General features: G+C 41.4%; 1 protein-coding gene and 1 long non-coding RNA gene across 3 annotated transcripts in view; both read left to right on the top strand.

Annotated features, from left to right (window-relative positions):
- NLK (nemo like kinase) overlaps nt 1–12611 on the top strand; it is a 100989-nt gene that overhangs the window by 49991 nt on the left and 38387 nt on the right. For both annotated transcript variants that reach the window (XM_083479646.1, XM_083479645.1), the window contains exons 2-3: nt 4172–4301; nt 7695–7750. In XM_083479646.1, coding sequence (XP_083335772.1) covers nt 4172–4301; nt 7695–7750 — 186 coding nt within the window. The remainder of the gene's footprint in view (nt 1–4171; nt 4302–7694; nt 7751–12611) is intronic.
- Nucleotides 7804–9640, top strand: LOC310695400. Its single transcript, XR_014520057.1, has 2 exons — nt 7804–9071; nt 9243–9640. It is a non-coding gene; the product is annotated as an uncharacterized lncRNA (long non-coding RNA).

Raw genomic sequence — 12611 nt, 5'->3', positions numbered from 1 at the left:
ATAGTTATTTATGGCTTCCATGTAGTCACACATACCGTATTTACTTGAATGTAATGCAAACTTTTTTAGCCAAATTACATTACAAAAATTAGGGTGTGCATTAGATTTTATGGCGCATTTATATTCGCCAGCAAATACTTTTTTGGTTTCAACCTTTTGAAAATCAAGGTGTGCATTAGATTCAATAGCGCATTAGATTTGCGTAAATATGGTATGTGTCTGCATCTGCGTAAAGCAAGCTTTGAAACATCCTAGAACTCTAAATAGGAAGCCGGTGCTCAGGCACATTGCTTAAGTCTAAGAATCTGCATGCCTTATGGTCTGTTGTGAACTCCTCCTTCTTTAGTTTTCAACTAATGTGTTTTGCAGCAACTAGATGAACATTCTCCCTGTCTCTCTCACTGCTTTAGCCTTTCTTATGTAGGTCAATGTGAGTGTGATCTCTTTGTGGACGCTGTTCCTTATTCCTTTTTGTTGTATTCCTCTTCACACCTGCATGTTTATGGCGCAGCAGGTTTCTTTTGTAACATTTTTATATTCACATCATGATGAAGAGCTTATACTAAGAAGATTAATCTTTTGATACTATGTCCTAATTTTACTGTGTATGGTTAAACACTGTAGTTAAAATGTTTAATACATATGGTGTTGAAATGTAGGAGGGAGAGCAGAGGGAACTCTGAAGAGAACAAAGGGAATGCTATTTCCTGAAAGGTGTGATATGATTGCAAAAATTGCTCTTCATAATATTTTTCATAAATAAATAGGTTATTCCCATCTCATCATCCCTATTTTCCCCACAGTTTTACCCGTCTCAGAAGCCTGAAACAGGTGGAAGGTGGGATTGTGATCAGGATTTAACTTAATGTGTTGCAGCCCTTGGCTTTCTTGCTGCTACAGAACATCATGACTAGTATTCTGAAATGTATAGTTAAAAACCTCAAAACCACTTTTCCCCAGGAATGTTTTGGTTTGAAATTGGCACGTATACTTCCCCAGTGCCTTTGTCCCACTACTTCTGTTATCTTTCCTCTTCTCTGTCGAAATTCATATTGTAGAGTCTTCTGTACAGGGGCCTGAGTCTGACCTTTTGCTTATGTTATTCTGTAAAGGCCAATTGATGATGCTGTATAGTCATGTAGCCTGAGCTTCCGTAGGCTTCAGTGTGTCATGGCAGATATATGAGCATCTGATGATTCAGCCTGTTGCCTACAAAAGCTCATGCCACTGCAAACCAATTAGCCTTTCAGGAGTCATGTTACTTTTTTGCCCCTTGAGTGCTGCTCAAATTAATTTTCTGTGCTCTAAAAAGTCAGTCATTTTCTTCTCTCTGTCCCCCCTCCCCCATAAGACGCACAGTCTGGTATTATTAGCAGTCTAATAGTCACATTTATGTTGTAGAACTCTTTAACTTTTAAAGAAACTGCCCTGTTTAGACTTGTTAGAATGACCTCTTTCAAAAATGAGGCAGTGAAAGGTGCTGTCAGAACTGGCTGTTATCTTTACCGCCTGTAACTCATTAGCTCATACAGATGGAGATAACTGGCCGAAGAGCTCAGCACAGCAAGCCTTTTCAGCAACAAAGAAAATAAAAGCATTCCTGTGTAACAGGCTTCAGCACTTATCTGTTTTCTGGTACTATTTGTGCTGAACCAAAGCAGCTGCTTCCCCGAGTTAAGAGAGAACAAGCTCAACATGGCATGAAATTACTGCACTGCCATTCACATTCATTAGGTTATATTGCTCCAGCTACAAGCATGGTTGGTCTTAGAATGAATAATTAAGAGAAATGTTGCTTTGTGATTTTGTGTTAACTTTACAATATTAACAAACTACAGCCCTATATTTGGGGACCAGGTTTTGTGTCTGTTCAAAATTTAAAAGAAGAGTGATTTTGTGCTTGTTTGTTTTAAAGAAATAACTTCATTTATGTAAGATAACCCCAACATTAAAGCATTTTGGGGGGAAAGTGTGTTAAGTTACTGTTTAAACATGGAACTGCTATTTAGAAAGTACAGACACTAATTCTCACATGTTGAAATTATCCCAGTTTAAGTAGTCAGATGTCTTCTTTCCTCAGTACATAACTATTTTTTGTAGAGCTTGGAGTTTTTCATAACTTTGAGTATGGCACTTGCTGCACACAAATTGCTAATCTACATCTGTACGTTGGTGGAGAAGTATTACAAAAAACTTTTGGGGAAGCTAGTCCTCAAATTTTTGGAGAGAAAAATATTTCAAATGTGTTAAGCATTAGCTTCTAGATACCTGGATGAAAAGGCATGCTTCTGAATCAGTTTTCATATGCAAATATATTCACATGCGGATTTGGTTATCAAGGGGGAACCTGAGTATAAAATGTGGCACTTGCTGACATTTGTGTGTGTCTCATCTTTGGTACACATATGAGCAAACTGCTGTTTTTCTCAATATTTATAAAGCGCATGCTTTGCTGGCAGGAAATCCCAGGTTCTATCCTCTGCCTCTCCAGACTCTTACCCATGGGTAGGCAAACTAAGGCACGGAGGCCGTATCTGGCCCAATCGCCTTCTCAATCCGGCCTGCGGACAGTCCGGGAATCAAGAGTGTTTTTACATGAGTAGAATGTGTCCTTTTATTTAAAATGCATCTCTGGGTTGTTTGTAGGACCTGCCTGGTGTTTTTACATGAGTAGAATGTGTGCTTTTATTTAAAATGCATCTCTGGGTTATTTGTGGGGCATAGGAATTTGTTCAAAATATAGTCCAGCCCCCCACAAGGTCTGAGGGACAGTGGAGCGGCCTCCTGCTGAAAAAGTTTGCTGACCCCTGCTCTTACCAGAAACCCTGGAGAACTGCTGCCAATCACTGTGGACAGTACCTAGGCTTAGGGGTGTGGGTTTTCTGGGAAATTTTCCTGTGCAAATTAAGGTAGTCATTTTGGAAAATTTTCAGCCTTTGTTGGAAAATTTTCTGATGCCCTAGAGCAGGTTTTACAAAAAACTGGGGTCTCCAGCTATATTTGGACTACAATTCCCACTGGTCCTCCTAGGTAGCGATGATGTGAGTTATAGTCCAAAAACAGCTGAAGGCCCAAGTTTGGGAACCTGCCCTAGAGAGTGGTGTAATTTAGGATCTTGTCTAACACTGTATCTGAAGAAGTGTGCATGCACACGAAAGCTCATACCAAGAACTAACTTAGTTGGTCTTTAAGGTGCTACTGGAAGGAATTTTTTTATTTTGACTATGGCAGACCAACATGGCTACCTATCTGTAACTGTATTTGAAGTTGATGTTGTTCATTGTTAATAATGAACTTACAAAATAGATCTTTTTTCCTGCAGAAAAGTATCACACTGGACTGAGCTAGATAGACTTGGTGTAAAGCAGCTTCCTCTGTTCCAGCACAGTTAGCCTGAATTAGGAATTGAGTGGCTTTCTTGTCTTGGGCCATTTCATATAGTTCTTGGAAGCAGCAAGCCATATATTAGTGTCTATCCTCTTCCTGAAATATTTTGTAATCATTGCAGATAGGTAGGATTTTACTATGTTTTGCATGGGGGGACATTAGCTGCCATGAAGTAGCAAGGAAGACAAGGGATTCAGTGTCTTCCCCTGGCCCTCCCTCACAATGTAGACCAGAAACTGCATGTAGAACACCCCACCAGAAGATATGCACTATGGTCTAATTTGATGCCAAGGGAGCAACTTTTTTCAATAGTTCCATACAAAATTAATCTTGTTAGCAGGCAATGTTGAAAAGCAATGTACTGTGGCAATTTAATATTGAAAAGTCTTGTAATGGGAAAGGTGTCCTAGAACTAATAGAGTAATTAAAGAGAAGAAAATGTAAGTAATCAGATACTGCCATTTATTGACCAGACATTAAATAGTAGTGTACAGTTGAGGTGAATAGTTTTACTGATGGAAGACATGAGGACTTGAATGCATAGTAATCTCATTGCTGAATAACATGCAGAGTTGCCTGAAGCGTGGATTGAATTTACTTTGTATACAGAATAAAATGCAGCGAGACTTGTTTAAGAATTCTACATGCCTCTCTTGATTTTCTGCTTTGAGCATCCAGATTCATCTTGATTTTTTTTTTAGCATAGGTATTCTTGGGGTGGAATGAAAGAACTTGTTTGTTTAAAGTCAGATTATATGCTTAATCTTCTTCTCCTCTTCTTCAGGTCAGTAACAGATCCGCGAGATGGAAAGAGAGTTGCACTCAAAAAGATGCCCAACGTCTTCCAAAATCTGGTCTCTTGCAAAAGGGTCTTCCGTGAATTGAAGATGTTGTGTTTTTTTAAGCATGACAATGTAAGTGGCCTGCAGCTTGCTTTGCATGAACTTCAATACAAAATTCAAATACCAATGAGGCACAGCGGCAGAGGAAGCGGCTCAGGTGCCTGGGTGGACTGTTTGGGCACTGTGGAGCTTGTGTGCGCCCAAGCCACTGCATCTCTCCCAGGGGAGACACGTGGCTCAGGCGTGCTGCAGGCCCCGCGGTGAGTGTCACCCGGCATTTCGTCACCCCCCTCAGTGGTGACACCCAGGGCGACCCGCACCCACCGCACCCTCCTTCCTCCGCCCCAGTGAGGCAGGTTTTTTTTATGGACTATGGTCACGCCTTCGCTATCAGGCTAAAAGCAGTTGAATTAGACTTGACTGGCTTCCTCATTTATGGCAAGTAGCAAATGCCCCCAGCGAAGTGTGCAAATGGCATATTACACCCAGTCTCTTCTCTCCCACCTTTAGGAGAGGAGTAAAGCCAATATTAGTGTCTCGGTAATGACTCTGAAATCATTAATTTAAGCTTTTTCTGAGCAAGGTGCCTAATTATGTTACCAGTGGAGATATTTTTGTTAACTTTTTAACCAGTAGGGACTGTGTGTACAACTTTTTACCTTCTTGTTTATTTGTTAAATGCAAAATCAAGCATGAACAAAGTCACTACAGAAAGCAGGTTAGATACATTAAATCAAGAGACAAAAAGGGGGACCAGAGACTTCAGCAATACATTCCAGACTTTTGGTGTAATAGAAATCATAGGAACCTATAGAAATAAAAACACCATTAACATGGAGATGCCTTATTTTGGGGGTGGGGAGGGGCGAGCTGCATTTCCTGCAAACCTTAGCTTGTAAAGCTCTGCACATATTCCAATTTTATTGTATCATCAACCGCCACTTATAGGCAGGGATGGGAGGAGATTGGTATAGTGTGATTGTTTACATTAATAATGCAGAGCATAACCAAACAGAAGTTTTCTCTCCTACAAGCTTTCACAAAATGCACTACCCATTAGTGAAAAGCAGCCTCTTATATCTGTGCAATTGCCATGGAGAACTTGTACACTTCATTTGTGTCGAGTGAGATTGCCAGATGTAAGAGCTGGTGCAGATGCAGTTCTGGTGCTCTATGAATCACAGTTGACACATGTGGAGCCACTCCTTGGCAACATGCACCCTCAACACACACTAGCTGAGATCAAGAGCTTGCTGTCACCACATCAATCATGACCGAGACTGACTAGGATTACCACCTAAACGGAAAACATTTTTTTTGTTGACAAACTGGTTAATCATGGTGGAGAAGAAATAGGGAGTGAAGGTCTGGCAGGCCATTATTCCTTACTCCAAGGGCTTTGCATTCTTCCTGAAATCTCCTGGCTTTGTGATATTTTAATCTGTGCAAAGAATGCTTGCATTCAGTCATTCCCAAAAGTAGGCATCACCACATTAGTCTTTTTAAATGGAGGGAGCATAACCAGAAATAATCTGGTAACCCCAAACGGTATTCAAATGCCTTACTATAAGGACCAACAAAACTCACCAGAATACCTGCTGTATTCAGTTCAGGTGGAATAGCACTCTCTGGAAAGAGCAGGTTTGTAGTCCAAGCTGCCACTGGAGGCCAAGCTACCACAATGGTGAGGAGCACCTGTGCCCATCTACAGTTTGTTCGCCAGCTGCCGCCATTCCCAGACCAGTATCAGCCATCTATGCTCTGATAACTTTCCATAGAATGCACATAATACAGTGCATTCCATGTGGCACTTCCCACGAAACCAGCTGCTGCAAGATTCTGCTGCCTGCTAGTTAGTGGGTGCAGCCCGACAGAGTCATATCTCTGAAGGCACTGCACTGGCAGCTGGTAAGCTACCAGGCCCAACACAAGGGGTTGACGTCAGTCTGTAAAATCCTAGATGGCCTGGGACCGAAATACTTGGCAGGACACCTTCTCTCGTACCTGGTATTCCAAGCCCTAAGATCTGTCTGAAAGTCCCTGCTTGTGTCCCGCCAGCTAGTGTGGTGGGCAGGACAGTCGTAAAAGATGGGGCATTTTTGGTGGTGGCACCCAATTTAAGGCACTTCCTCCTGATTGAGAGATGACAATCCTCCACATTAGAGGCATTTAGATGACAGGTCAAAATATTTATCCAGGTCTTTGAAACCTGATGATTTTGATGCTGATTGGAGTTGTAATGGATTTATGGTTTTATTATATATTATATATTTTTCATTACCATGTACATTGCTTGTTGTTGTTGTTGTTCTTGTTTATACCCTTTTTTCCTCTGATGGGACTCAAGGCAGCTTACAGATAAAAACAGATAAAACCAACAATTGCTAAAAACATAGAAAAACCAATCATAAAAAATCAAACATTACTAGAATTAAAACTATATACATATATATAATATGTTAAAACATACAAATAATTACAATAAAACCAGCATGGTGTTTATTAAAAGCAGTCAGTTCCCAAAATCCTGTTGGGAACAATATACCTGCCAGCAGAAGGACCAGGAGGGAGCCCGTCTAGTTTTTCTAGGCAGGGAGAATTTTGGAGGAGACTCCAAGAAGGCCCTTTCCCGTGTCCCCATGAAGCTACAGTGGTGCCCCGCAAGACGAATGCCTCGCAAGACGAAAAACTCGCTAGACGAAAGGGTTTTGTGGTTTTTGAGCTGCTTCGCAAGACGAATTTCCCTATGGGCTTGCTTCGCAAGACGAAAATGTCTTGCAAGTTTGTTTCCTTTTTCTTAACACCGTTAATACAGTTGTGACTTGACTTCGAGGAGCAACTCATAGAACGCGGTGTGGTAGCCTTTTTTGAGGTTTTTGGTGATTTTCGAAGCTTTTCCAAAACTTCCAACACCGTGCTTCGCAAGACGAAAAATTCGCTAGACGAAAAAACTCACGGAACGAATTAATTTCGTCTTGCGAGGCACCACTGTACCTTGTTCTCATTTGGAGGAAAGGTGGGATATGAAAACTCTGAAATAAAATGAAGTAAATTTGTTGCAAAGAGGAGGAAGTTAAGTTGCAAATACTTAAGTGTAATAAAGTTGCAGACTTTGGAGAAGACCTTGCCTAAGAAGTTATGAGCAAAGATATTGTGCATATAGTCTGTGGGTTCAGAAAATCTGAATAAAGCTGACATAAAGGATTATGACATACATAGCAGTACAAGGACCATCATTTTCTGGAAACGTCAGTTCTGCAATTTTTTCTTTGATCAGACATCAGTAGTGCCCTTTTTCTTTGTGAAGACCTCTCAACTTTGCATTTCTCCCCTCAAATAAAGGTAGAGGCAGCGTAGTTGTGAGTTGAAAAGAAAGCCTTGTCTTTGATTTCACAGTTGCTTCTCTAAAGTGAGGATTTCTGGTGTATTTCACATAACCAAATCAGCTTCCCTCTTGTTTTGTAGGTGCTCTCTGCTCTCGACATACTCCAGCCACCACACATTGACTACTTTGAAGAAATGTATCCTAAACACTAAATAAACAGTCTTAAATGAGGTAGGTGTTGATTTGACTCCAGCCTATAAAAATGCCTGCTGCTTTTGAATTTCTTAATCTTTGAGCTTTCTGGCCTCTGGAAAGGTGGTAGGTAAGCCAGCTGTCATAGCCCATATGGCAAGTGGTTGCTGATCAGAGGGGGAGTTAGGGAAGCGGGTGTGAGTGTAAGTATTTGTGGTCATCTTTAGATAACATGAATGAATAAATTCTAGTCCCATCGGTAAGGGTTTAGAGTGCACCACTCCCCCCTTATCTACTGAAAATGTATGGGAGAGTTCCCCCAAAACGGCTGCAGATAAATGATTTTGTAATGCATTGTTGCTGACATAATAGTTTTGAAACATGTGACTGTGCCTTGAAGCACATGCAGAGTGGAGTTAGTTACATCATCATTGGTTTTAAAGTGTTACGGTCAAAGTGTAGATTCCTTTTTCTTTACCCTTTTAATGCTTGCTTATGACCAAAGAGTATTCTGATTTTCAATAGTGTATGGAATAAAGGGGTGGTATTTAGTTCATATTGTATAACAGAGCATAAGTCTGTAGTTACCTGGCTTTGCAGTCTATGATACGTTACTTGGGCAGTGACCCAGTACTGTTGGTACTCTGGCTATATTTTAGATGTTTTCGGCAGCAGGTTATCTTGGGTTCATAAGATGCTTCTGGTTAAGATCATTGCCAAGAATTGGCTTTTGTTCACTGCTGACCTTTAAAGGCTCAACTACGTATGACACAAGAAGTCTGTGATCAGGATCTCTTGCTGTCTTCTAAAAACTCAATAGCAGCTGAAGATAAACCGTTTATCCTTCCACCTTTGGTGGTGTTGGGGTGTGTGTGTGTGGTTAAGCAACAAAATTGCTTGGTGGCATCACATTTGATGTCAAGATACTGATCAGATTCATATTCTGTCACTCACACATGCTTACATGCTAACACAGCTGTCACCTACCCCTGCTAATCAGTGTGGGTTTTTAACCTACAGGAGATTCTTGATTAGGTCTCGTTTAGTAATCACATTTAGTTTGGCGCTAAGCCTTATATATGAAGTTTTAGGTTCAAAATGGTACAATAAAAACAGGCTTGTGGATCTTCCAGTGTAGAGGGGCTAAATGCTCAGACTTGATCCTCAGCTCCTCAAATTAAAATCTCCCAGGTGTCTAAGAACTTGGCCTTATAACAGATAATGTATATGGGCCGAGAGGACATGTAATTAACAAATTATGATCCTTGCTTCTTGTTGGCTTCAATAACTTTTTCTGTATTTGCATTTGTGGATATGCTGTGCATGTAGAAATGATATACTGTATTTTTTGCACCATAAAACTCACTTTTTTCCTCCTAGAAAGTAAGGGGAAATGTCTGTGCGTGTTATGGAGGAAATGCCTACGGGTGGCATGCCTACGGATTTTCCTCCTCTAAAAACTACATGTGTGTTATGGTCGGGTGCTTGTTATAGAGCGAAAAATACGGTATTTCTAAGGACCTCACCCCCTGTTTCTTATATACTTGCATTGTTCAGAAAATGAATTTGCTAATATTCCTTTTGTCAGTTCAAAGAGGATGGAGATGGTATCCACCTAGCCAAGGACAGTGATTTAAATAAGAATTGTTTTTGTTCCTCTTAGGAAGTTTACCAGCTTACAGTGCTAAAGATCTTAATGGCAACAGTCTGCCTAGACTCATCCGGCTAATCTATTACTATATTTAGAGTTAACTTAAAACATTAGAGCAGATGAAAAGATAATTGCTGCAAAACGTTTGGAAAAGGCTTTGCCAGGTCTTATTTGGGTGAGTAAAAGACACAAAGTAGACAGACAGAGCAGTGTTGGATATAATTTGTGCTCCCCCCCCCCCCACCCCACCCAGCATTCATTTCTGGGTAGATTTTACAAATCTTTGAACTGTTAAGAATGCCAGGTTGATGACAAAGTGCCACATAGTTTGGAGGGTTTAATGGTGGCTTGAGACTGTAAGAATAATCAATAACCGTATTTTTCCATGTTTAAGACAATATTTTTTCCTTAGAAATAATAGGCAAAAATTGTGGGTCTTCTTATACATGGATAGCAGAGGGGGAACGGGTGATTGGTGGCAACAGCCAGCAGAAGATTGGCAGCAGTGATTGGGCGTGTGATTGGTTGCTGCTGCAAGGCCTGCCGACGATTTGCTGCGGCAATTGGGCGATTGATTTACAGCAGTGGCGAGGCATGCGTGCAATCGCCTGTGGATTTGTCAAGTGGGCAGGTGGGCGATGCGTGTATCAGCATGCTGTAGAGCGATTGACACCCCCCCCCAAAAGAAGCTCAACAACTCCCCCCCCCCCAATTTTTTTTGTTGCAGTCCCCAAAAAATAGGGGTCGTCATACATGGGAGCACCTTATACACAGAAAAATACGGTACCACAAGTGAATCTTGCACACAATACAAGTGCCACAGCTCCAATTCTGACCAGACTTGTTGACATTCACACTCTTCTAAAGTCAATACCTATTCAGAGCAAGGGTTTTTTCCTTATTAGAGTAATAAAGGAGAGCTCAGAAATGGCTTGGGTGATTTATAGCTGATAGTAATTTACTAGTTTTATCTTTACTGGTTCTGTCATCTTTTATCTCTTACTCTTAAGACTTAACACTGGGAAAGGCATGGTTGGGGAAGCAAACCTCATTGCTCAAATTGCTTCTTAAAATACAGAATAATAACACACATGTTGCTTGTATAAGCCCTTCTTGGAAGGAGATGAAAAGCTTGTATAAGTTGACAACTGTGGCAGTAAACAAGATAGCGAAGAAACATCCAGATGTTCCTGAATATTGGAACTGTTCACATCACTATTGAGAGTATGCAGTGCGAGGCTTCTTGGCCTTTTGGCTAAGATCAAGTGTGAAGAAGGCAGGCGGGCTGCGTTAAATGGCCAGAATGTGTTTGAATGGGGCTGATCAAATGATTTGCTGCAGGTCAAACTTATACTACAAAGCAGGCTCTTGTGAAACTTTTCTTTTCATTTAGACCTAAAACTTACTACTGAGGCATACCGATTGTAGTGGTGGAAAGCCATAACTCTTTTAATATTTCCTTGAAAACGAATTGCTAAATCCCTCTAAGTGGGAGTGGGTAACCCTTATAAAGGACTAAAAATATATTCAAATTCCTAGGAGCCAAAATCAGATATTTGAATACTTTGGCACCAAAAGAAATAGGAACCAACCCTATAAAAACTGGGTAAAATAGAGATGCAGTGCTGGTGCTTGGAGACTAGGTGTCAGGGATTTTTCCAGCCGTGACCTTATGGTGTACTGAAAGAGAGATAATCTGTGCTTGCGAGCAACATACACTGCATTAGAGAAGAAAGTTGAAAAGGCACAAGTCCTAGATAATATAGGCAAACCCACCCATTGCTATACTTAATGCTTTTGGCACATACAAAAGTTATCCTGTTCCTCAGTGTGATTCAGCATTGCATGCTTGAGGTATCCCTTGTTGGAGAAAGGCAAGGTCTGCTCATTTTGCTGTTGGTTGGCTGCTTTTACCACTACTAGATAGAGGCAGATGGCTGGGGCCCTACAGAATGTTAGAAAGGATAGCCTTCCCTGAATCCTCTGTGATCTACCCAGTGCAGCTTTAGATAAGGACCTCTGAGTAGAAAATGCAAACTCTGTTGTACAGAGATATGTTCTTTCCCACAATGGACAGTGGAAAATATTTCTGAAAAGATGGCGTTCTTAGGGGTGTTTTACCCTCCTCCACTATGAATCATTGCTTATAATCACATCCTAGCTTGACTCCCATTTGAGATGATGGTTTGAGGTGATGGAAGTGTTGTTCTGTTGCACTTAACTCATGATGAAAATCAAAGGTTTTGGGGCGGGTTTCTAATCTATGGGGCCTGGGAGGAGGAAACAAATATGATGAACAACCAGCTTCAACTCAATGGAGCATGATTTGCTTTAGATCAGCCTCCAGCCCAGCCCCCACCCTTTGAGCCTGGGGAAAGATTTGGAATTTTAATAAAATGTCACGGGTACTATAAAATACCCATTTGATTAATTATATATATGGGAGGCTCCCCCCTCAAGCCTAATTGCAACAAGGGAAGGGGGATTTGGGGGGTGGGGAGGTCACAGCTGGAAACCCCTTGAAATTGCTCTACTCTGTTGTAATTCAGCTTCAAGAAAGGCTATTGTAGTTAGTAAAAAGGCTTCTTTGAAGCCTAATTATGGTGTGAGAGAGGTGTTTTTAGGTGGGGGTGGAATAGCTGGGGAGGGGAGAGAGTAGCTTCTTCCTTCAGCTGCACTCCCTCTCTCTGAAAATGCCCCATGTGCTGTAATCGGGCAAGCTTAATTCCAGCAGGGAAAGAAAAGGTGGGCAGGATCTGGTGGGTGCCAGGGAAGGTTTCTGGGGCCTATGGCTGGTGACCTATATTGATAAAGCCCTGTGTGCATGATGCCTTACAGAGCAACAGAAGACAGATCTCTGACTAAAGGAGCTAAGCCCAAAATTCAGGAAAGGGAGGCCACAGAGGGATCGGGTAGAGATGAGGGTAAACCGACTTTGTTTTAGTAGGGGATGAGCACCAGACATCATGCATTTTACATGCAAAAAGGACCCTGATTAGATCCCTGCAACTGCAGGTAGGGCTGCTCTCTACAACCTTGGAGAGATGCTTCCAGTCATCACCTTTCATTCAATATAAGGCAGCATCCTACAATCCTGTACATCACAGAAAAGATGGGATCTGTCCTCCCTCATAGGATCCAGTTGCTTTTCTACCCCGGCCCTCTCTGTGTGGTTGCAGGTAGGTCTCAGGGCTTTATAAAGTCATCTTGCAGG

Source organism: Podarcis liolepis (assembly GCF_965112155.1).
Source record: "Podarcis liolepis genome assembly, chromosome: 16".
Taxonomy (NCBI): Eukaryota; Metazoa; Chordata; class Lepidosauria; order Squamata; family Lacertidae; genus Podarcis; species Podarcis liolepis.
This window is presented reverse-complemented; position numbering and strand designations above follow the sequence as displayed.